Genomic DNA, 26,601 nt, shown 5'->3' with positions numbered 1-26,601 from the left:
TTGTTTTCCTTTGTTAATATTTCTCTCATTTTTCTTGCTAACAGCCAAACTTGATTGCTTGTTTGCATACTAGCGCTCTCTCCCTCTTTCTCTCTCTTCCTTTAATTCCTTTACTTCTCTTTTTTGTTCTCTCCCCTTACAAACACATCCTATATCACCTCTGCATTTGCCCTATTCATTTCATGAATCTAAAAACCCTGTTCTACCACCCCATCACTTTCCTCTTATCTTTAACTAGATACTTATACATATTCATATATCTTTATTTTTTCCTCACTTCTACCATTTTATTTGAAGGCAGTCATTTTTCATGGAACAATATTTTGAGGACTAAGATGTTTGATTAGCAGATATCAATTTTATTTTTGCAATTTATTATTTCATTTCTGAATTTTTTATTTATTTTATTTTATACATTGTTTTCTCTTACCTATCAGTTTCCCTCAACCCTTTTTCTCTCTTTTCCTCTGCTAACAGCTAATCTCCATTGCTCTCTCCTTCACTCTTCCTTTAATTTTTTACTTCCATTTTCTCTCATCCTCTCTCATAATCATCACACCCTATATCACTTTTGTTCTATCCCTGATCACCACTTGGATTTGTAGACCATTTGTAAACTTACTGTTTTTGCCATGAGCAATAACTGATCATTTCATTTCTGATTATTGTGACAATAAACATTACAGATTTCATAGCAAGAGCTATTTGGTGTAATGCTGTAATTTGTTTACATTGGTGGTTATTATCTGTCTCCCCATAAACCATGAGATACTGGAAACCTTCAGGGATATCTACTACCTCAAAGCAACTGTTAGATCAATAGACACCCAAACAACATGAAAAACCCAAGGAACAAATCACCCCAAACAAACCAAAATATGTCAAAAAACAGAATCTATTGACACCACTGTGATAGAAATGTCAGAAAAGGTGTTTAAAGTGTCCCTAATTAAATTGATCTGCAAGGTAAAAGATGATATAAAGCAGAAAATACAGGAAGCAAAAGATCACTTCTATAACAAGACAGAGATTCTGGGAAAGAAAAAAAAGCAAAAATCTTTGAAGTGAAGGAATGAATAAACAAAATTTAAAATTCATTGGAAATATCACAAGCAGACCAGACCACTTAGAAGACACAATTTCAAGAATGAAGGCAAAATATATAATCTTGAAAATAAAGTTGACCACGGAGAAAAGATGTTAGGAGAACATGAACAGAACTTCCAAGAAATATGGGATAACAGGAAAAGATCAAACTTAAGATTTAAAAAAGATCAAACAAAGGCTCAGAAAAACAATCAAAAGAAATGCATAATACCAGAAAGTTTCCTAAACCTTAAGAATGAAATGAAAAATCAAATACATGAAGCATGCAGGACCCCAAATATACAAAATTACAACAGACCCACACCAAGGCAAATTATTGTGAAAATGCCAAACATACAGACTAAGGATAGAATTCTAAGTGCTGCCAAAGAAAAACAAGTCACATTTAGAGGGAAACCAATTCTAATTTCAGCTGGTTTCTCAAGCTAGACCATCAAAGCTAAGATTTGGAATCATATATCCCAGGCTTCGAAAGAAAACGAATGTCAACCAAGAATACAATACCCTGTAAAATTAAGCTTCAGATTTGTCAATGAAATAAAAACCTTCCATGATAAACAAATATATAAAAAAATTTCACAACCAGAAAGCCTGCACTACAAAACATTCTCAACAAAATATTTCATGAAGAAGAAATGAAAAATAAAACTGAAAATGAGAAAAGGGAGGAACTACACTAGAAGAATAGTCAATCGCAGGATAAACTAATTCAAGTTAAAAACCAGAAATAATTCAATTTGGCATGAAAAATCAAATAAAAGCACAAGAAATTGTGAGGAAGAAGCAATATACCTGTACTTATAGAAAAAAAAATAGTAACATACCTGGAAAACCCCACAGAATCAATGATAAAAGTAACTCAAACAATAAAGAAATTCACAAAATAACAGGACAAGACATGCATAAAAATCAGCAGCCTTCAAATCTCAACTAATAATCATGTATCCGATATAAGAGAAACACCAATTAAAATAACAATGAATATTAAATAGGAATAAATTTAACAAGAAATGTACAAAAATCTACAAGGGAAACTTTAAAAACAAACAAAAAAAAAAAACAAAAAACCTCCTGGAAAACAAAGACTAAATCAAATGCAAAGAAACAACCAATCTTTGGATATGTTGACTCAACATTATACAGATATCAGTTCTCCAATTAAATTTTGATTGATCTCAATTGGCCATAAAACTCCATTAAAATACCAATGACGTTCTTAACAGAATAAGAAAGAACAGTTCTTAAATTCATCTGGAAGAATAAGACACCCAGAGTAGCCAAAGAAATATTGTGCAAGAAGAGCAATGCAGCAGGAATCACAATTCCTGGTCTCAAATTATAACAAAGAGGTATAATAACAAAAACAGCATGGTACCGGCATTAAAATAGGCAAGAAGTGGGGGGAGGGGGTGCTGGAGTTGTGGCTCAGTGGTAGAGTGCTTGCCTGGCATATGTGAGGCCCTGGGTTTGATCCTCAGCACTGCATATAAATAAATAAAATGAAAAATCCATATTAGGAAAAAAAAAAAAAAAGGGCAGGAAGACCAATGGAACAGAATAGAAGACACAGGGCAAACCCACACACTTACGGTCATCTAATTCTTGGAAAAGGTGCCAAAATATTTGTTGGGAAAAAAAAAAGAAAGCATTTTTAACAAATGATGCTGAGAAAACTGGATAGCTACAGGTAGAAGAATGAAATAGATCTCTATATCTAAAGCTACACAAAAGTCAAGTGTCAAATATTTTTTTTTTTTTAAGTGTCAAATATTTAACAATTAGACCAGAAACCTTGCAAGTGCTAGAAATAACCATAGGGTCAAAACTCTACTATGTTGGCAGGGAAAGAGAGCCCAGAAAACCCTGTGTTCCACTCCACAGACAAAGCTACTCAAAATGCACAAAAGGAATTCCTCTGCTACATTGCCTCTCCTCCTTTCTCCAGGATTTCTGAATATCTGCTGTGGCTGTCACCCTACAACCCTGGAGTTGACAAGTTGGTCCTGAGCTTCCTCCTTGGGCACACTCCTCCATGACCCTCATTATGCCTCTCCCAACTCCTAGAATCTTCTGCACATTGTTATCTCTCAGGCAGCAATCAAGCAATCTAGTCCCTAAGATCAGGTTGGGATCAAAAATCTTCTATTTCCTGGCTGCAAACAGAGGGCCCCTGCCTCAGTCTGGAAAGTTGCTTTCCCACAGAAGGATTTACGGCCCTTGATTTTTTGTTTAGAAAAATACTCAAAGACTTTTTTTTTTCATATCTCTGGTTGTATACCAAGTATGTTCACACCAATTCGTATCTTCATACACGTACTTTGGATAATAATGATCATCACGTTCCACCGTCATTTATAACCCCATGCCCCTTCCCTTTATAAAGGACTGGTCAATTATTTTGGAGAATGTATTCCAATTTAGTTTGTTTCTTTATGATTAAATTCATTCTCAACATTTTGGGTAATAAATATTCTAGGAGTATTGTATATTACTGCATTGAATTCTTTAAAAAATCACTGAGAGTAGATTTTTAAGTGTTCTCAAGACAGAAAACTTATGTTTTGTTTCAACTTAGCCATTCTACAATATATACCTATTCAAAACTTCATGTTGAACACGTTGAACATCATAAATTCCTCCTTGGGCACACTCAAAATTGACACATACAAATGTTGTCAATCTTAAAAATGAATTAATTTATAAAAAAATTAAAAAGCATACAACCAAAGATATGAAAAACTATGCTCTGTGTGTGTAATAAGAATTATAATGCATTCCACTGTCATATATAAATAAAAAATAAATAATTTTTTTAAAAAAAGAACACGGAATAACAAGATAATATCATCCTCACCCCCCCCCCCAAAAAAAATTAAAAAGCAATACAATGGCCTCATGGTATTACATGATGCACATAATACTAATTTGTCCTGCTAAATACTATCACTAATTTTGATCAATATAGGTTCTAGGCTTTCAGAAGTATAACCTTTGCAACAACCTCACTATAATATAGAAGTGATGTGCTTGCAAACAACACTGTTTTTCAGCTGAACTTTTTAAAAATGGATCATTTGTGGCATGTTGTTACCATGTAAAGATTTTTTTCCATACCTGATTTTCTTTACCCCAGGAACTATCAGTACATATTTCCAAAGGTTCTATGAAAACCAAACTCCAGAGGTGACTAGCACTTTTAGAAGTTGGTTTTAAGTCACATTCTAGGTAGACTTTCCAAAGAAGTCTATCTAATTCTAAAACAGACACCCCATCCTTTTTGTGAACTCACAAAAAGCTGGAGTTCTTTAATCTCTAATGACTCCTTCAGTGTTTGTGTCCTAGCTGCTGAACTTCAGTAGACTGCTGAAAATGACAGCAATGAGAAATACCAGCTAATCAGCTGGTAGCCTGACACTCAGGAAAATGATGGAAAAACAAAATCACAAATCACAGAGCACAGTAACAATACACAACAGATTAAAAGTCTACACATTTTAATAGCTCTGCAATATATCACTAATGTACAATAAACAAAATTAATATTAGAATGACAAAGGACCTAGCTAATTTGACAAAGTTATTAAGAAAAGGTTAAAATATATTGTTTTGAAAAATAGAAAGCATTGTAATCCCAGCAGCTCAGGAGGCTGAAGTAGGAAGATCGTGAATTCAAGCCAGCCTCAGCAAAAGCAAGATACTAAGCAATTCAGTGAGACCCTATCTCTAAATAAAATACAAAATAGGGCTGGGGATGTGACTCAGTGGTCAAGTGCCCTGAGTTCAATCCTGGTACTCACCCCACATCCCCAAAAAAAGTAGAAAGCATTTTCCAAAAATTTTTCTTCAAAATTGTTAAAACTTTTTAAATTACTAAATTACCTAAAATAACCACAAATGTGTACAAAGAACCCTAATGCCCAATTAAAAAAAAAAAAGAGAGAGAGAGAGAGAGACCAAAAATTTCTACTATGATACCCTATGTATCCCTTAAAAACCCCAGGCACTACAAAATCACACACTAAAACCATATGAGCTTAGGAGAAAAAACAAAATTGAAACACCACTAAAAATACAATGATCTTTACAACCAGAGAGAACTGATAAAAATAATAATGTGAAAACGCTTATCACAGTTAAAGTTCTACAAATGTTTGCAATGATCATTGACTCTGAGGGGCATTCTTACTTTGAGATAGACACAGGCCTTTCCGGAGGAAAACACTTTCAAAAAGAACCCATGTTCATCAAACCCATAAACCTGACTTTGATTACACTGTTACATGGCCCTCCTTATAACACTGGTTTGGATACAGACAGCTTGCAACTTCTTCCGCATTAGGGCTCTCATTAGTGAGGATGTAGTGAAATCAAAGATACCCCAGGAGAGAAAGAACCATAATATGGGCACAGGCTAGCATCCTGTCAAACAGCGATACAGAAACAAATACCTCCATCAAAGATTTTCTGCCTCTTTACCTCACCTCCCTTCTTCCCACCTGAAATCTTAAATCTTAAGATTATCAAAAAGAAAGGGTACATAGAGAAGGAGATATGTAAGATCCAAGAGGATAGCAAAAGACTACGCCCCCGTGTGTTACAAGTTCCACACCCTGGATCAAGCCAGAGATGAGTGGGAAGAAAGAAACATTGAACTGGAAAAGAGATTAATGCTTTGATTGAGAACACATTCTTAGGTACCTGAAAATAAAACTTCTAGTACCAGAAAGTAACTAAATAGTTATGAATGTGTTTGGTTTTTCATATTGGAGTGAGTTCCAACAGTGACAGTTAAAATAATTAAGTTACTCCTTGATTATATGCTGAGTCCAGCCCATACAATGTATTGGTTAAACCCCACATTCACACAAAAATGTGTCAAGGAATCCTCTCCTCACAAAATGTTTTGAAGGACTAGTTTTCCAAAGAATTTCTGCAAAGAATGCATTTTAAAGTGCTCCTGGGGCTGGGGATATAGCTCAGTTGGTAGAACGCTTGCCTCGCATGCACAAGGCCCTGGGTTCGATCTCCAGCACCACAAAAAAATAAAATAAAATAAAAAATAAAGTGCTCCTGACCAAAGAAAGTATACAATGAGCCCTGGATATGTAATGAAAATGAAAATTCATCAAAGACAAAAGCATTGGTACTGTATTTTCATTCAATCTTTTCAGGAGAGAATTATGATCCTTTTAGAAGTGGCTTTTCAATCAGGCAATATTTATAAAATACACAAAATGAAAAGTCATCCTCAAGGAGAAAAAAGTAGCCACATATTCTTCCATTTATCAAGTATGTCATGAGATTAAGAGGAAAACATTTTAATACATATCATTATATAATTTCATTATCTGACATGACATTTCATAACCTTATCATTTCATAACCCTATGTAAATAAAGGGGCTTTCTCACCTTTTGAAAGGCACAGCATTTTTCAGAGCCACCTCCACCTCAGCAACATCTGCTCTGGCAAGGTCTGCCACAGAAAGAAAGCCAGCAGCATAGAGGAACCTGGCCCTCTGTGCATTAAGCAAGGATACTCGAATCAGGTCACACAGCTCCCTCTGGATGCCGAACGTGAGACGTTTCTGAAACTGGGAAAGTAGTAGTTCCATGTTGTGCCAGCCCAGACGGTTGGAAAATACTGTTATCATCCCTAAGTGATAGAATAAGTGTTAAATTGACAATGACTGATAAAAACAGAATAATAAAAAGCTCCTTATACACAAATTCTCCATTTCTTCACATGTACTTCTTTGATTTATTTCCCGCAGAATTGTAAGATTTCACAAGGCCCAAGGGGTAAGTTAATGAAGAACAGACATATATTAAGGACCTAGAAAAATGATCACTAAATGTGCTAAATACAATAATTGTCTTTCATTAATTCTTGATTCTAAATTTAACATTTGAAAACTGAGGCAGAACACATAAACACAAAACAAACAAAAAGCCTTCCCAGTAGTCCATTCCCCTCTGCCTTACTTTTCTTTTTCCTTTTTTGGCAGTACTAGGAATTGAGCCCAGGGTTACCACTGCACTGCATCAGCCCTTTTTTTGAGCCAGTCTCTAAGTTGCTAAGGCTGGCCTCAAACTTGTGATCTCCTACCTCAGTCTCCCGAGTAGTAGAGATTAAAGGCATGCACCTATGCATCCAGCTTCTTCCTAAATTACTTAAGGAAGAGAGAACTCTAAAATACAAGTGAGGGACTCTTTCCACCTAGAGGAAGACAGCTGATCTAAATATTCAAATGCTACAAGAACTACAAAGAGTAAAATTCCAGGTTGCCATTTAAACAGCTAAACCCAATTGAAATAAAGAGGTCAGAGCAGCCAAGTGTCATGCCATTGAGTCACCTCCCTATGAGAACATTAATCCTAAAGGCAGTCTTAGATCTATGATGCCAGTGAGTTAGAGAGTCCCTCCCCCTCACCATCCACTGCCTCCATCTTCCCCTCAGCACTCCTTCATATCCACACACCTTCAATCACAATGAAACCTCCTGCTCATGTAAATATATACATCTTCTAGTAGCCCAGTGTTTCTTTCCTAAGAAAGAAGGTCCCTGATAAAATCAGACCCAGAATTCCTTGTTTTCTAGCTCAGAGAACATGGGTTTCATATACTAAGGCACACAAATACTTCCTAAAAGAAGAGAAAATATTGGGAAGGGAAAGAGGAAAAGCTAGGGGATGATATTTAACAATTATATTGCTATATTGTGTGCAATATATGAATATTTAACAACAAATTCCACTGGTAAGTACAACCATAATGCACCAATAAAAAAATATGGAAATAAACAAGAAGAGATAATAATTTAAACAGTCAGACAAGAGTCCAGAAAATGCTTTCTGTTTCACATTCTCATTTTCACCAATATGTGTTAATCAGTACTTTGAGAAAAGGGAGACCATGATCACTTCACTTCTATTTTTTCTTTCAACAGGAAAAAAAAAAAAAGGCAGGCAGGCAGGCAGAAAGGAAGGAAGGAAACTAAAAATACAAACAAATAAACAGGCCAGGTGCAGGGGAGCACACCTGTAATCCCAGCAGCTTGTGAGGCTGAGGCAGGAGGACTGCAAGTTCAAACCCAGCCTCAGCAACAGTGAAGCACTGAGCAACTCAACGAGACCCTGTCTCTACATAATAGGGCTATACAAAATAGGGCTGGGGTTATGGCTCAGTGGTTGAGTGCCCCTGAATTCAATCCCCAGTACCCAAAACAAACAAACAGAACAAAAAGAAGAGGAACAGTCAACAGGTTCCTTAGGAACAGAGGGGGAATAAGGCCCACTCAGCTTCTTAGCAGTTCTCTATACAGGATGCTGAGGCCAGAGAAGCCATAGTTTCAGATTTTCTAATGATAACAGGAACTACACAAAATTATACCAATATTAGAGAGACTTATAATAAAATGGAATTTGAACAAAAGAAATCTTAACAACCAGAGTCTTCAATAAATCCAGTGTTCAATAAATGTAAGACCCTTTAACTGACCTGCATAAACAGCAGCTGACTGTTGCAAAGATTGAATTTGTCCACGATTGCATCCATATTTCTGATTTATTTCCTTTAAAGGAATTTCACTGATTAAGTCTAGCAGCACAAGACTGGTGAAAAACCTAAAAAATAAATCACCAACATTATGGTAAGAGATCACTTGTATCTACTACAAAAGTACAATGTGTGCTGCAAAGCAACTAAGAACCACAAAGACAATGGAGGGTTTAAATACTCCAGGAGGATTTCTAATAGGAAATAGGCTGGTGGACAAAGTGTTGGCATGGATCAGTATGAGCAGTACAGAGCAAGGAACTAATGTCAGTATACAAAAAAGTCCTTCATATTTCAATACTGCTAATTTTGAATAAGACTTGGTTCAAAAAATACAATGGCACAGAAAATTAAAAGAAGACTTGATACATAGATATATGATCATCTAATCACATTTAAATAAAATGACAATCTGATTATAAAATCTGATTTTGATTTTAAAAGCAACAATGACAAGTAATTCAAGTATATAAATCCTTATAAAATTTACACTTGAATGTGTTGTAAATAATAAAAGAAAAATAATTTTATTATATTTCGAAGAAGCTAAAAGACTAAAATTTCCGCACCTAAGTCTTTTTTTTGTATTTTTTTAATCATTATGATAATTCTTTTTTTTTATTTTTATTATTTTTTTTATTGGTTGTTCAAAACATTACAAAGTTCATGACATATCATCTTTCATACATTTGACTCAAGTGGGTTATGAACTCCCATTTTTACCCCAAATACAAATTGCAGAATCACATCGGTTACACATTCACATTTTTCCATAATGGCATATTAGTGACTGTTGTATTCTGCTACCTTTCCTATCCCCTACTATCCCCCCTCCCCTCCCCTCCCATCTTCCCTCTCTACCTCATCTGCTGTATCTTTTTCTACTTGTAATGAATTACTTCTAAGGTACCCAAAGCATAATTCCAAGTGACTCCACAGTAAATTGACAGTTCTGATTCATATCTTCTTTAAGGAAGGGAAATCAGACATTCTAAAAGAGCTTCGTATGTAATGGTTGCTAAAGTATAAGGTGCAAGAAGAAACTAAAATATTTATAAATTCAGTAAACATAAGAAACTGAAAATTTTACTATAGTTAGCAAAAATTTTTATTTTGTTGACAATTAAAGTTACCACAACAAATGGATGTTGGCTTTAAGCCAGACACTGGGTGAAGCACACTGAGTTCAAGCAACTATGTTTACCTTTTGTGGATGGCCATTTGCCGGTGCTGTCTTTCAGTTCTGGCTTCTACTTTGCCTTTCACACAGCGAGCCAAGAATCCTTCTTCAACTCCTACTAGCTCTGCCACCCTTTTCATAGAAGTTGGCAACTTTTCCCATAAACAAAAAAATCGATACCAATCAATAGTAATCCAATCTTCAAACATAGGTGTCACCTAAAGGGAAGAAATATCAGGCATTAGCTAAAACTAGTGCATTACAGAGGTCTGGGGATGTGCCACAGTGGCAGAGCACTCACCTACCATGTGCAAGATCTTGCGTCCAATAGTCAGCACTGGGGGAAAAAACACTACTGCATTACAAAAGGAACAAAATTATAAATCCATAAAGACAAATTTCATAATAAAGACAAAGGCCTCAGGACTTATAAAAATGTGTGATATACTTCATTTAAGTGGGAAACAACCTTTACTCATGAACAACTCACTGCTGGGACAAAAGAAAGACACCACTATGCAAACAAACTGGATTTTATAGATCCTACAACTTTAATCTTACACACATTTAATCACAATACCATACACTAGGTACAGTCTTAAGTATTCTGTGTAATTGCCATGAAAGAATCAGTAAAACAGAAAGAAGAGATAAAAGAAGGAGAAATCAATATTCAGAGTTGATATTTTATCTAAAATGTCCAGGATTCAACAAAAAACTATAACACATGAGCAAAAGAGAAAAGTGTGTCTCAAACACAGGGGAGAAAGCAAGGCAAAAGAAATACCTATGAGAGAGTCCAGATGTTAGGATAAACAAAGACTTCAAAGCAGATGCAATAAGTATGGTCAAAGAACAAAAGAAAGCCGTACTTACAGAAGTAAGACTGCATGATGGCACTGGCTCATCAAGTAGAAAGCATGCATAAAGAGAACGTTATTAAAATAAGGGTCAAGGGGCTGGAGTTGTAGCTCAGTGGTAGAGGGCTCCCCTAGCACGTGCAAGGCCCTGGGTACAATCCTCAACACCACATAAAAATAAATAAATAAAATAAAGGTATTGTGTCCAACTACAACTAAAAAAATAAATATTTAAAAGAAGATAATAAAATAAGGGTCAAATGGAAATTCTGGAGTTGAAAAATACAATAACTAAAATGAATAGAGAGCTCGACCATATACCCAAGTGACATAAGCTTCAGCAAACATGAAGATAGATTGGTAGAGATTATGCAATCTGAAAGAGGGAAGAACAATGGAGAAAGCCTCAGAGAAATATGGTAAACTTTAAGTTTGCCAACACATGCATAATGAAAGTAGATGGAGATAGAAAGGAACAGAAAAAAACATCTGAAGAAATTATGGCTAAAAACATACTAAATTTCATGAAAACTATTAATGTGCATATCTAAGAAATTCAGTGAACTCCAATGCAGAGATCCACCCAAGATGTATCACAGTCAAAATGTTAAAAACTAAAAGATAAAATCTTGAAAGTGGCAAGGAAAACAAAGCCAGTCATCATATACAATGGACACCTAATAAGATTAAAAGCTAACTTTGGGACAATGAGAGGACACAGTTATACTGTTGAAAGAAAACAAACCCTATCGACCATGAATTTTAGATAAAGGAAACTTTCTCTTTTTTTATTTGTTCTAATTAGTTATACATGACAGCAGAATGCATTTCAATTCATTGTACACAAATGGAGCACAACTTTCATTTATCTGGTTGTACACAATGTAGAGTCACACCATTTGTGCAATTATACATGTAACTAGGATAATGATGACTTTCTCATTCTACCATCTTTCCTATCCCCATGCCCCCTCCCCTCCCCTCACACCCCTCTATCCAATAAAAGTTCCTCCATTTTTCCCCTGCCCCCTCCCATTGTGGATCAGCAGCCACATAATAGAGAAAACATTGGCCTTTGGTTTTGGGGATTGGCCTATTTCGTTTAGCATGATATTCTCTGACTTCATCCATTTACCTGCAAATGCCATAATTCTATTCTCTTTTAATGCTGAGTAATACTCCATTGTATATATATACCACAGTTTCTTTATCCATTCATCTATTGAAGGGCATCTAGGTTGGTTCAATAATTTAGCTATTGTAAATTGTATTGCTATAAACATTGATGTGGTATGTCCCTGTAGTATGCTGTTTTTAAGTCCTTTGGGTATAGACCTAGGAGAGGGATAGCTGGGTCAAATGGTGGTTCCATTCCAAGTTTTCTAAGGAATCTCCATACTGCTTTCCAAAGTGGTTGCATCAATTTGCAGTCCCACCAGCAATGTAAGAGTGTGACTTTTTCCCCATATCCTCACTAACACTTATAGTTGTTTATATTCTTGATAACTGCCATTCTGACAGAGTAGTTTTCATTTGCATTTCTCTAATTTCTAGAGATATTGAACATTTTTTCATATATTTGTTGATTGATTGTATATCATATTCTGAGAAGTGTCTGTTCAGTTCCTTAGCCCATTTATTGATAGGGTTATTTGAGTTTTTTTGGTGTTAACTTTGAGAAAACTGTCTTTCAAAACTGAAGACATAATAGATATTCTTAGATAAACAAAAATAGAAAATTTTACTAGCATTCTTTTCTTAAATGCTAAAGTAAGCTCTTCAGGTTGAAGGAAGATAACTCCAAACAGTATTTCAATTCTACTCTAAACGCAAAGATGGCCAATAAAGATAACTGTGTGCTTACATAAAAAAAAGATTATTAAAGTGCATAATTCCTTTTTCTCCTCTTGATTGATTTTTAAAAGCAACTATATAATCTCAAAGAAGTAGAGAATAGAAGTATTACCAAACCTAGAGAAAGGTGGTGAGGGAAGGATAAAGATGATGGACCATAATAGGTACATGGGTACAAACTATTTGACAATAACAGTTTAAAGGAGGCAGGAGGAAGCAAAGCTGCATTGGACTAAGGAAATGATGAAAGATGATAACTCAAATGCGTAGAAATAAATCAAAAGAAACGGTAAATAGAAATGTTAACGGAACAAACTCTGTAAGTATATATTTCTTTCAGCTTCTTTAAAGATATATAATGATATAAATTGCAAATGTACTGTTAGGTTTGTAACAAGTGTGACAATAATAACACCAAAAGAAAAAAGGAAGGGAAATAGAACTGTCACTGATCTTATAGAAATAAACAGAATTATAAGAGAGCTCTGTGAACAATTCACAGCCAACAAATTGAATAACAGATGAAATGGAAAATTTTCTGGAAACACACAAACTACCAAGACTGGCTCAAGAAAAAAAAAAAAAATCTGTATAGACCTATAACAAGTAAAGATGTTGAATTTATCATCAAAAAATTTATTCCAAAGAAAAGCTCAAGCCCAGATGGCTTGACTAGTGATCTAACAAACATTTTAAATAAGAATGCAATCCTTGGTGATTTCTTCTCAAAAATATCAGAAGGGGGGGAACACTCTAACTCATTCTATGAAGCTAGTATTAAATTCAAACCACCCAAAGACATCATGAGAATGAGAACTCAGACCAGATATCCTATGAATACAGATGCAACAATTCTCAACAAAATAGTACCAAACCTAGCAACATATAAAAAAGCATTATGCAATATGACCAACTTGACTGCTCCAGAAAATTCAAAATTATTAGAATACCCAGTAATCAAACACCATGTGGTTTTAATAAATCCAGGGGAAAAAAAACTTGACAAAATCTAACACTTCTTTAACTTGATAAAGTCAATCTGCAAAAATACCGCAGTCAACATACCTGACGGTGAAAGACCTTCCCTTTAAGATCAAGAACAAGACAAAGATGTCTGCTTTCACCATCGCTATTCCACATTTAGGGGAACTAGCCAGGTCGATTAAGCAAGCAAAAGAAATAAAACACATCCAGATTAAATAGGAAGAAGCTAAACTATCTACATTTGCAGCTGATATAATCCTAACGATAAAATATTGAAAAATCCCAAGAAACCCAACAAAATATTATTAGAGATAATATTTCAAATTCAATGCATAACAGGACACAAAAGCAATACTCAAAAGGAAACATTTTATGTAATTTTAATAAATAATACAAAAAACAAACTAAGAAAACAATTCCATTTATAATAGATGCAACAAAAAAAGCTTCAAAAACTATAAAATATGTAGGAATAAATTTAACAAAAGAATTGTAAAACTTGAAAGAAATTAAAGATTTAAATAAATGGAAAGACAACCCATGTGTATGGATACAAAGACTTAATATTGTTAAGTTGACAATGTTTCCCAAATTGATCTACAGATTCAAGACAATCTCTACCAAAATATAACTAGATTTGCAGAAATTAACACTGGGGAACAAGACTTCAACACATGAGTTATTTGGGGGATGTTTCATTTCAAAACCATAACAACAACCCTCAGAAATGAAGAAAATATTTACAAATCATCCAACATCATCTAAAACTCATATGGAAATGTAAGTAATCTAGAATATTTTACTATTCTAGATTGCTAGAAAAAAAAATCTTGAAAATGAAAAAACAAAGTTGGAGGACAAATACTCCCTTATTTCCAAACTCTCTACCAAGCTACAATAACCAAAACAGGATGACATGAACATAAGGATAGACACATCAATCAATTAATTAGAACTGAAAGTCCACAATAAGCCCTCAATTCGGGTGGCAGGATTGCTCTGGGCCTTGCACAGACTAAGCACACACTCTACCATAGAGCCACCTCTCCACACCTCAGCTCAAGCCCTCACTTTCTAGTCAACTGATTTTCAATTAGGATGAGAAGACAATTCAATAGAGAAAGAATAGTATTTTCAGCTCTAGCGCTGGGACCCCCAGATATGCACATTGTAAGGAATAAAATTAGACACTTTCTTTACTCCCATCATAAAAACTAATCAAATGAATCATACAAATATAGGGGCTGAAACAATCACACCCTTCAAAGGTACAAATAGGAATAAATCTTTTGACATTGGATTACTCAGTGAATTCTTAACTATGTCATCAAATGCACAAGCAACAAGAGACATCATCAAAATTAAAAAAAAAAAACTTTTTTGTCTCAAAAGACATAATCAAAAACAAAAAGACAGCCAGGTGTAGTGGTATACCTGTAATCCCGGTAGCTTGGGAGGCTGAGGCAGGAGGATTGCAAGTTCAAAGCCAGCCTCAGCAATTTAGCAAGGTCCTAACCAACTTAGTGAGAACCTATTTCAAATATTTTAAAAATTAAATAAAAAGGCTCAGTGGTTAAGAACCTGTGGGTTCAATCCCTGATGCAAAAAACAAAACAAACAAACAAAAAACACCATGAGCTTTTTATCACTGTGACAAATACCTGGGGAAAAACAACTTAAAGGAGGAAAGATTGATTTTGTAGGAGGAAAGATTTTATTTTTATTTCAGTCTCAGAGGTTGTGTCCACAGTTGACTAGATCTATTGCTTTGGCCTGATGTAAAGCAGATCATCATGGCAAAGGGAGGCAAAAAGAGAGAAGAGAGAGGGAAGGAAGAGCTAGAGAATAAGATATAGTCCCCAGGGCACACCACCAAGGACCCAGTCATTTCTACTAGGGCCAACCTCCTACAACCTCCAATCCCTCCCAATAGTCCAAATGATTAATTCATCAAATGGATTAATCCACTGGTAAGGTTAGAGCCCTCATGATCCAATAGTCATTTCCTAAAAGGTCCACCTCTGTACTGTGTACACTGGGGAGCAAGACTTCAACACATGAGCTATTGGGGGATGTTTCATTTCAAAACCATAACAACCACCCACAGAAAAGAAGAAAATATTTACAAATCATCCATCAATATCCAAAATACATAACAATTCTTACATCTCAATTATAAGATAGGCAAAGGACTTATTTAGGTATTTCTCTAAGGAAGACATACAAACACCCAATTAGTACATGATGCTCAACATCATTAGTCAAACCATAATGACAGTACCTAACACTCACTAGGCTACATTCAAAAACACAGATAAGGAAAGAACATCTTGAGAGCAGTTGAGTATTGATCCAAGCATTAATGTGAATATAAACATATAAGAACTGTGTACTTGCTGGTGAGAATGTAAAATTCAACAGCCATTTTGAAAAAAAAATAGTTTGGAGTTCTCAAAATATTAAAAATAGAATTACCATTTGATTTAGCAATTCTATTCCCAGGGTTATATTCAAGAAAATTCAAAACATGCATCCATATAAAAAATTGTACACAAATATTCAGAGAAGCATTATCCATAATAGTAAAAAAGTGGGAACAACCCAAATGCCATCAAATGATGAACATATATATACAAAAAAGTTTTTGTGGTATATCCACATAATGGAACATTATTCAGCAATTAAAAGGACTTAAGTACTGATAGATGCTATAACATAGATGCATCCTGAAAACATCATGCTGAGTAAAAGAAACCAGTCACAAAAGACAACACATTATATGATTCCATTATATAAAATTTACACAATGGAAAAGTTTATAAAAACAAAAACCACCGTGAATATATTAATGATTGCCCAGGGCTGGAGGAGAATGAGGAGGCTAGAGGAAAATGTGGTTTGCTAGATATGGAGTGATGCGTTACAGGGTTTTTCCTGAGGTGATGAAAATGTTCTGAAATCACATGTTGGTGATGATTGCACAGCTCTGTAAATATATAAAAAGGCATTGATTTGTACCCTATACACGTCATATGTAAACTATATCATAATAAAGCTGTTTAAAAAATAAATAAATGCTCAAAATCTGAGAAAATCTTCAAAATACCCTTGAGAGCCCAAAAGTAGACTTAAACAGAAGAGAAACATTCCTTTCCCTGAGCAAGGCAACTTGACAAGAAAAAGGAAGTCCCCCTCATGTTCACACACCAATTATTAATACTACCATCACTTATTATAATTACTATAATTTATTATATTAATTATATTATTATAATTTATTACTAGAATTATTAGTGATACTAAAAATTTAAAGATACCAATAAAAATTACCAAGTTAATTCTAAACATTATATTAAAGAGTAAACAAGCATACCTATAACTAATGAAAAAGAAAAGCAATGAAGGGAAAATAGCCCGATAAAAGCTTTTAACTAAAACAGAGGTACTACCACACAAAATAATCTTATTTGTTTGTTTCCAGACAAACAAATAAAACAGAAAAATATCCAATTGAGATGGAAATTAGCAATATACCCAAATTCAATGGGAAATTAGTATATAAAAGTTGTCATCTTGAATCATTGTGAATAAATGAACCTTTTAATAAATGATGCTGGAATTGCAGATAACCATTATGGAAAATAAGAAAAAAATTAAAGAATCATACTTCAGGATAAACTCCAAATAAAGCACAGCTCAGAATAAAAGGATTATATTTGAGGAAAATGTGAGAGAATTCCTTATTGATCTCAGAGCAAGAAAAGACTTTCTCATTAATTCAAAAGCTCTTGACTTTAGCTGCATTTTTAGAATGCTCTAGATACAACACAACGAGCAAAGACAAAAAAGTGACTAACAGGAAGAAAATACTTTCCAGTTACACCACAAAGCATACATCTCCCTAGTATATAAAAGACCAAAAAATGCAATAGAAAAATGAGCAAATTGCCCTTAAGCATATGAAAAATGTTCACATATACTCATAATATACAATCTATTATGTACATTTTAAATTAAATGTAAATTAAAGCTACATTCAGAAATTCAAAATCTTGACAATATAATCTATTTTTATAAGGCTGAGCAAAAAACAAATTCTAACATATTTCTCTGACAAAATTGGAAAATGATACAGACTTTATGGAGGGCAATCAAGCAAAGCCAGAATCACTTGTGGTTTTCTTTACCCAGCAATCTCATACTTCTGAGAGTTTGTGCCAAAGATAAACCTTTGTAAATACTAAACACTGTGTGATGGCAGCATCATTTGCCATAACAAAATATTGGATACAATCCAAATGTCCATCAATAGAGAACTGATTGAATAAACATCAGTACTTGTACCCATTCAACAGTGTTACACAACTAAGAAATAAAAAACTCTCCATAAATTGATATAGAATGATTTCCAAGATACATCACATTGTAAGGAAAATGAAGGTATAGAACAATGTATGCATGATGTCATCATCTGCAAAAGAAAGAAGGTGAAGATTATACATTACTCCTTGTTAATTTTTATAAGATGAAGCAAGAAAAGAGAGATATCAAAACTAATGAAAACAGTAATTTACGAAGGGAGTGGGAAGACCATGCCAGAGATACAGGAGTCTGGCTTCTCTATTTCTTTTAATATACTTCTAACCTTTGAATCATATACATGTTTTAAATATTCAAAAAATAAAAAAGAATATGCAAAGTATAAATATTTTAACCTAAAACATAAATGCATATTTATTTGCTAATATTTTGAGCTAGGGTCAAGCCTTCCTTATAAGACCTTCTAAGGTCTGTTAGAATTTATCATTGTTTTCTTAGTTAAACCACACCCACAATGCACTCTTAAGAACTCTAGCTTCTGTTTTGTAAAGTGAATTTAGAAATACATAAAAAGATAACTGCAAAATAATCTATAAGCAGTATCCTGTTTTTTTCTACACTTTGTAAGTTTTTCTCAGAGCTTTTATAGTTGTCCCACTCACATATTTAATTAGCAATTTTTTAAATAATTTGCATTCAGCCTATTTTTCACAGACATAAATTGGCATGAACAAGTTTGGGAACAAATGAAATTAACTTTCGAAGGGCATACAACTCAAGCAGCAAGAGAAGTGCAGGAGTCTGCTAGCCATAAGCACTCAGCATTCCAATGCCTAGCATCGGTCTTTATTTCACAGAGGGATAGGAGTAATTAGTGATTTGATAAACGACTTACATAATGCTTATAGAGAATTTACTAGAAAAAAAAAAGTAGATAAAATGTATTAAATATTTACTAAGATGTCAAACATTCATCAAAGACTATCAGCCCCAAGGTGGGTATTATTACTATCTCCATTTTACAAATAAGGAAAGAGCATCTTGAGAGAGGTTGAGTATTGATCCAAGGTATATGTGATGAGGTCAATAGTCAAATTATGGCAATCTGACCCTAAACCTCACAAACTTGGCCACTGTATGATAAATTAGACTTATTTTTAAGGCCATGGTAGATGATTGGTAAGGCCTGCTAAGAGAATCTTCCCAGCCACATTTTAGAACACAGAACTTTTGGCCCATTGATTGTCCATAGCCCATTATCATCCATTTATTAAGTATATTTGTGAAAAGAAAAAATACACTATCTAGACAGTTCCCCTCTATTCACTATATAGTGTTTTAAAAGTACACTCCCCGATAGGCCTTCTTCATTCTAACAAAAATTTCAATTTTACCTCTCCGGAATTGCTTACCAAAGTGAATGTACATGTTCTTTTTTTTCTTTTCTTTCTTTTTTTTAGTACTGGGGATTGAACTCAGGGGCACTCAACTACTGAGCCACATCCCCAGCCCCTATTTTTCATATTTCATTTAAAGACAGGGTCTCACTGAGTTGCTTAGTGCCTTGCTTTGGAACTCACAATCCTCCTGTCTCAAACTCCCAAGCCACTGGCATTACAGGCTCACACCACAGCACCTGACTTGTATCTGTTCTTAACTGATAAAAATAATTACTATTACTATCTAGTCAAGTTCTTGCTAGAAAATATGGCCTCAAACTCTATAATTCTTATCAAAATCTTTGTTACACTAATGGAAGATGGTACAATACAAACAAACTTAAAATTCCTTTCTGCATTTATTATAGAGATTTATCAATACTATGAGTCCCAAAGTATTATTTTAGGACTAAATTTCTCTTAGGCAATTTTATGCATTTTACTTTATTAATATGGAGACTAATCAAGTTTCTCTCCTTTAGTTGCTAGAAAATTCAGAACCAAATTTGACACGAGTATATGATGTAACAGCATGCCTCTTTAACTCTTCATGAGTTTTGTATTATGTTAATCTTTAATTTTCTGATATCCCTTGTCTTTTGCTTTTCTTTTACATGTTGTAAAATAAACTATTTTTTATAAACTATCTCAAATCCCTTTTTAAACAGGTTGGAGAAAATAAACTAAAAGGTCACTGAAGATTTAGCTTATTTAAAACAATTCTCTCCTTGCCTTTTCTTTGCTATTCCCACCACTACTAACCTGATCAAGGAAAACAGACAAGATGTTCCCTAGGTGTTTTTTGATGCTCCAAGGTTTTATTTTTTTTTCCTTCCAATTTGCACAAATATAAAAGTTAAAAAGGCAGAACTTACCAGATAGACAATATGAAGATCATTCTCTAAAACAAAACTCTTCATTGCTCTTTGGAGGTCAGCAAAAACATCTAAGGTATCAGTTGGAGAAAGTGATGAAGAAAGGGTAGCAGAACCAAGATGTGTTGGACGATACACCTTTCCTGGTTTGGGAGTGAAGAAACACAGGAGCAAATGTTAAAAATAATATAAAATAAAACAAAACATTGTCTTTCTATATTCCTGTATTAACCTTCTCAGCTCTCATCAATTTTACAAACAGAATCTTACCTAACATGCAGAAATTTATAAGCAAGATTTTCAGAAAAGTGAGTAGAAGATGAAACAGTAAATAAATTTTAACTGAGAACTCATATTTACCTTCTGTTCCATCACTGTCTTCTGTAATCTGGATGAATTCATTTTCTAGTAGCCACATCACACAGGCCTCGATTGCTCCAAGTTGGACAGAATCTTGATTTCTCTGAATTCCCTGCTTCCCTTCTTTAATACTTGCAGCCAAAAATGTACAAGAAGCATACATCTGCATATCTTTTGATGTACTTGCCACACCACCAACTATTATCTGATAGAAAATGTTTAAAAACTTCTGTAAATTTTTTATAAGATATACAGGCCTTCATAATATAAGAGATTTTATTCTCTTAAAATAGTTTCAGAATCTTAGATACTCTTATTAACTCTCTTCCATCATCACATACTGCAAATATAGATAGTACCTGCTAACAACATGAAAAGTTTTCCCTCAAGGTAGGTAGACATAGTATTTGCTTATAAACAAAAATAAATGAATCATTATCCATTTGAAATTTCAGAACTAACAATACACATGAAAGAGGTAGTGATAGTTCAAGGTCATGAACCAAATCAAATGTTTTCATCCTTCCTCTAAGGCACATAGGAGGAATGCTACTATTGAATACTTCCCACACAGAAAGGTGGGAATAGGTGCAAGAAAACATGAAGTCACTTATTGCAGATATTATTTTACCCATAGCTACTTTACTATATATACAAATTTGTCTCTTGCCTTCTTTTACTTTATATTGGACACATATCATCACAGAGCTTTTTAATGACCACAAAGCATCTTTTGCCACAAAATTCGTATTAATGGTATCTTAGTTTCTTTCCATTTTTTTGTTATTAACTAATAGTGCTATAAAAATATTTTTTACATTTAATTTAATATAATTTCACAAATATATTCCTGGATAAAATTCCTAGATGTAGAACTGCTAGGCAAATGGGTATATGTAGTTTCAATTTTAGCAGGTAAGGCCAAATTGCTCTCCAAAAGAGTTTCAGCAATGTATCAATGTGTCTACTTTGGACATCATTCCTGACCCTATGTTATCAAGTATTTTCTTTTTTTCCCAAACTGATTAGAAAAGAATTCACATAGAGGCACCAATATCACTAGTACTGGTGCTGAAAGCAACACCAAGGCATGCTGATATAAGCACAAAAAACATGTCTGAATCAAACTTGAAATGCTCATCAGGGGGTTACCTTTGAGGAATCTGAGCAAAGAAAGGTTTTATTTTTCTGTATTATTGTACAGAATTTGTTGTACTATTGTTGAATATTGTTGAGATTTTTCTGTATTATTGTAAACTTCTAATCATATATAGTTGTACCATGATTTTATTTTAGTGTCATAAGATATGATCTAGATGGAGGAATTGCGTACATTTTTTGTTACCTTTAACTTCAAAAAACAATAAAGAATATCTAAAAAGTGAAAAGAACCATCTGGCATTCAGTTTTTAATTATTATTTTGAAGTGAATTGATAGAGCACTAGCTGAAACACGTACAAATTCAGATTTGGGAAGGCTAAAAATATAAAATAATTTAAAAAGAGAAAGAGAGACAAGATTTTTCACATATTAGCCAGGCACAGAGGCACATGCCTGTATTCCCAGCTATTCAAGAGGCTGAGGTAGGAGGCCAGTCCTCAAATTCAAGGCCAGCCTCAGCAATTTAGATCCTGTCCTAGAATTTTTAAAAAGCGAGGGGGGAGGGGATCAAAGATGTAGCTCATTGGTAGAGCATTCCTGAGTTCTGTTCCTCATACAACAACAAAAATATTTTCACCTACTAAAGTACTACCATGTTAACATAGGTATAAAAGAGCCAAGTGGTAGTTTATTGAACCCTGTCTTACCTCCAGAATAGCTCGTATCATACTGGCAGTTACTTCTTCTCCTTCTCGTCTTTGCAGACAGCTGCGAACAGGTTTTAGAGATCCCTGAAGTAGAGCTATGCCCTTTGATTTCTCAGAGTTCTTACAAACTAAGATACTCTCACCTATAAACAAAAACCATAGGTTGTCAAAACCCCAATCCATTTCCATAAGATACTTGATAAAGAGAACTTAATTGGTTTTAGTTGTTTAAAAAGAGGTAAAAGATGATAATGGTTGTTACGGTCATAGCATTATGTCTAATGCTTTTACTTCTTACACTTTGGATACAAGGAAACCATAATATGCAACCCTAAAATTTGCTACTTAGGTGTAAAGATTATTTTGAGCTAAAGGCAATAAGAAAACAACAAACACAGAGAGAATGCTTTGTCCTCTCCCAGTCTGCCTAAAGTAAGACATAAATTTCCCTTTGTGAATATGTTTCGTCTTTCCTCACCCATACCAAGAGAAGAACCCTTATCATAGGAGACAGAAGGTCCTTTTTTTTTATTATTGTTTAGCTGTCAATGGATCTTTATTTTATTTATTTATATGTGGTGCTGAGAATCGAACCCAGTGCCCCACACATGCTAGGCAGGTACTCTACCACTGAGCCACAACCCCAGCCAAGAAGGTCCTTTTTGAGATAGGTCTGTACAAACAAATATTCTTATATAAACTTCTGCCATTAGTTTCCTATATATATAATCTTTTCCTGATTTAGTGCCCTAAGAAAATCAAACACCTTTTCCTTTGTCTTTTCACTTGTCTACAATTTATGGAGAAATATCATATAAACTATAAGACCCTAGGTCTAACAGCCTTGCGGGAATCTTCATTTCCATGAAAGCTTCCATGCACATAAAAATTAAATTATCAATATCAAATGAAGTTTGCATGCCTTTTCTCAGGTAATCCATTATCAATTATTTAGCAGGCCCCAGCTGCAGAACCTAAGTTAATACAGAAATAGCTCTTTTCCTTCAGCTAAAGGACCAACCATTATTGTTTAATAATTAGGTAGTAGAGATACTTTAAAAACTATAAAGTAAAATGCAAATATAAATTACTAGTCACAGTGATAACAAATAAATTTTAAAATACTTATAAATATCTTAAAAAGTCACATTATAATATTTAATCTAAATGCTTTAGGTTATTATGATAATTGAGTAAAGAATTATTTTCAAAACTGAATCCAATGATGTGGGAAAAGCAACAGTTAAATACGATGTTCAATAAGCAAAATGAAGGGCATGAGTGTGAATTTTTTTATTGATTTCTTTAAAAAATAAATGGCAGTGGAATGCATTACAATTTTTATTACACATATACAGCACAATTTTTTTCATATCTCTGGTTGTATATAACATATGTTGACACCAATTCGTGTCTTCATTCATGTACTTTGGATAATGATGTCTATCACATTCCACCATCCTTGCCAACCCCCTGCCCCCTCCCTTTCCCTCCCACCCCTCTGCCCTATCTAGACTTTGTCTATTCCTCCTATGTTCCCCCTCCCTACCCAACTATGAATCAGCCTCCTTATATCAGAGAAAACATTCGGCATTTGTTTTTTGGGGATTGGCTAACTTCACTTAGCATTATCTTCTCCAGTGCTATCCATTTACCTGCAAATGCCATGATTTTGTTCTCTTTTTATTGCTGAATAAAATTCCATGTGTATATATGCCACATTTTTTTTATCCATTCATCTATTGAAGGCCATTTAGGTTGGCTCCACAGTTTAGCTATTGTGAATTGTGCTGCTAGAAACATTGATATGGCTGTGTCCCTGTAGTATGCTGATTTAAAGTCCTTTGGGTATAGACCAAGGAGAGGGATAGCTGGATCAAATGGTGGTTCCATTCCCAGATTTCCAAGGAATCTCCATACTGCTTTCCATATTGGCTGCACCAATTTGTAGTCCCACCAGCAATATATGAGTGTATCTTTTTCCCCCACATCCTCGCCAACACTTATTGTTGTTTGTCTTAATAATAGCTGCCATTCTGATTGGAGTGAGATGATATCTTAGAGTAGTTTTGATTTGCATTTCTCTGATTGCTAGAGATGATGAACATTTTTTCATATATTTGTTGATTGATTGTATATCCTCTAAATAAAACTGGCATTGTGATACTGTATCCTAACCATACCAGGCAGAAAAAGTACAGATGTACAGTTGATGCTTTCCTATCACTGACTGCCAAGTTGAGAATGACAGGATAAAATGAAATGACTATAAACTGGATAATCATTGACTACTTATCTAGACATAATTACAAAAAGAAAGGTGCCATTATGAAAAAAAGACACAAGATGCCTGCAAAAGGTAGAATAGGAGCTCCCAGGTTTCACTACCAACCCATTCCCTCTCCCCAGAAAGGATCCTTTGTGAAGACCTCCAAACTTGAAAATAAACCTGAGGCATCTGCATGACAACAGAATCCTACCCTGTCAGCCTCCCTCCCTCTACCCCAGCAAACACACACACACACACACACACACACACACGGAACTAAAATAAATGACTTCATTTTGACCACATCAGAGCACAGTGTCCAAAGGTCATCACAGCGCCAAAGGAGAGGCATCCCTAGGACTCATGGTTTCTATAGTAGGAAAAGAGAATCAGAAGCAGACATGTAGCTTCCTAGCATTCCACTATAATCCCAAGAAGCCCACCTAGATCACCTAGGGTCAGGTAGAAACAAAACAGGAGGTGAGCTCACGGTGAACAGCAGGCAGGTCTTGGTGGAAGCTCTGTGTACCTGCCAGCAGGGGTACCTGCCTAAAAATACCAGCCAACAACATTACTGTGCACAACAGCAATGCTTGCTATGAACTGGTCACTCAGAGTGGTGTGGGAAGTTCTGACTGGCTTGGATCCCTGGATAGCCAGCCTCCAGGTCTAGCCCCAATGCCAGATCCAAGACTCTGTACAGGGAGAGAGATAACCACCACAGCACATTTCAGCAAAGAGCAAGGACTAGTTCTGCCACATCTGGAAGTTTTAACAGTGCTCTGTGAAACACAACTCAAGGTCCTATCTAGACAGGAAGGCAAACCTTGATTATGCACTTCTTAGCATAGCAGCTGGTTCCATGCAGACTGAGCAGCAGCTCTGCTTAACATCAAGGTCCAGCTTGCAAGACTGGCCTCTAAAGATCTCAAATTTTGGTACCATCTAGCCAGGAAATACACCCTGGGACCCATTCCAATCATAGTCGATTGCAATGTCTAACCAGCAACTCTCCCTAATTGCAGAGTTCAGACAGTTCTGACTCAAAAGCAGAGCCGAGTCAGTAGCCCCACTTGAAATTAAAGCAAAGGCAGAAACCCAAAAGCAGGCTCTGACTACCTGGGTTCACTAGAAGCTGGCTCACACAGAATCATGGGTCACACTAATTAGCGAGAGTCTATCCCTTCTGAAGAACACCTATAAAGAAGGGGCTGTTTCCATATAAGTTTTAAAGTTATCCTAGAGCTGTGGAGGAGCAGCTAGGTGGACTGGAGCCCTGGCCCTGGCCACATGAAGCCTGCCATACCCTCTGGGGCGTGAGGCTAGGTAAGCCAGGGGTGCTGGCTGACCTTTCGTACACTGGGCCCAGTGCCTGCTCCACACAGTGCCACACCCAAGCATGCACAATCAGACCACCTCAATCTCCTGTTTCCCCCCAAATTGTAGGAAAACAGAACTTTGGATAGAAGGAAATCAGAATATGCTACCCCCAAATTTGCTACTTGAGCATAAAGATTATTTTGAGCTAAAGGCAATCAGAAAACAACAAACACAGAAGTGGAACAAACTTGAATGGAAGTTCAGGCTCAAGGTTTAACCAATAGTGTTAGTTCTTTTCCAAATCCTGATCAGCATAAGTTTGAACCAACAGTGTGAACCCTAGTGCTACATAAACCTATATATTAGCACACTCAGGCAGTAACCCCTATGGGGTTCCCCTCTTGCCCCTACAGGAGTTCTGTTTCTATTCATACTTGAATAAATCCTACTCCTTTCACTCTGGCCTTCCACTGTCGTGTGAATTTTATTCTTCAGATTTGCAAGACAAAATCCTTGCTGCTAGAGCTGCTAGAGCCTACTGCAATATTGGGGGCCATAGCACCCATTTAGAGCTGCAATAACTGAAAGCAGCAACACACCACTCAATGATAGTGGAGGAGAATCCAGCTTTGCCTTCAGAGCTGATGCCAGTATGCATCCCCTGTTG

The 26,601-nt window shown here is 35.1% G+C and overlaps 1 protein-coding gene across 2 annotated transcripts in view; it reads right to left on the bottom strand.

Annotated features, from left to right (window-relative positions):
* The window catches only part of Polq (DNA polymerase theta), a 107,082-nt gene that overhangs the window by 38,497 nt on the left and 41,984 nt on the right, over positions 1–26,601 (bottom strand). For both annotated transcript variants that reach the window (XM_015486728.2, XM_048793941.1), the window contains exons 10-15: positions 22,346–22,488; positions 20,537–20,741; positions 20,177–20,319; positions 9,869–10,062; positions 8,608–8,732; positions 6,519–6,762 (exon numbers count right to left, since the gene is read on the bottom strand). In XM_015486728.2, the coding sequence (XP_015342214.1) occupies positions 6,519–6,762; positions 8,608–8,732; positions 9,869–10,062; positions 20,177–20,319; positions 20,537–20,741; positions 22,346–22,488 (1,054 nt within the window). The remainder of the gene's footprint in view (positions 1–6,518; positions 6,763–8,607; positions 8,733–9,868; positions 10,063–20,176; positions 20,320–20,536; positions 20,742–22,345; positions 22,489–26,601) is intronic.

The sequence above is a fragment of the Marmota marmota genome, unplaced genomic scaffold (assembly GCF_001458135.2).
Source record: "Marmota marmota marmota unplaced genomic scaffold, marMar, whole genome shotgun sequence".
Lineage (NCBI taxonomy): Eukaryota > Metazoa > Chordata > Mammalia > Rodentia > Sciuridae > Marmota > Marmota marmota.
Note: the sequence above shows the minus strand (reverse complement) of the source record. Positions and strands in the feature narration are given on the sequence as shown.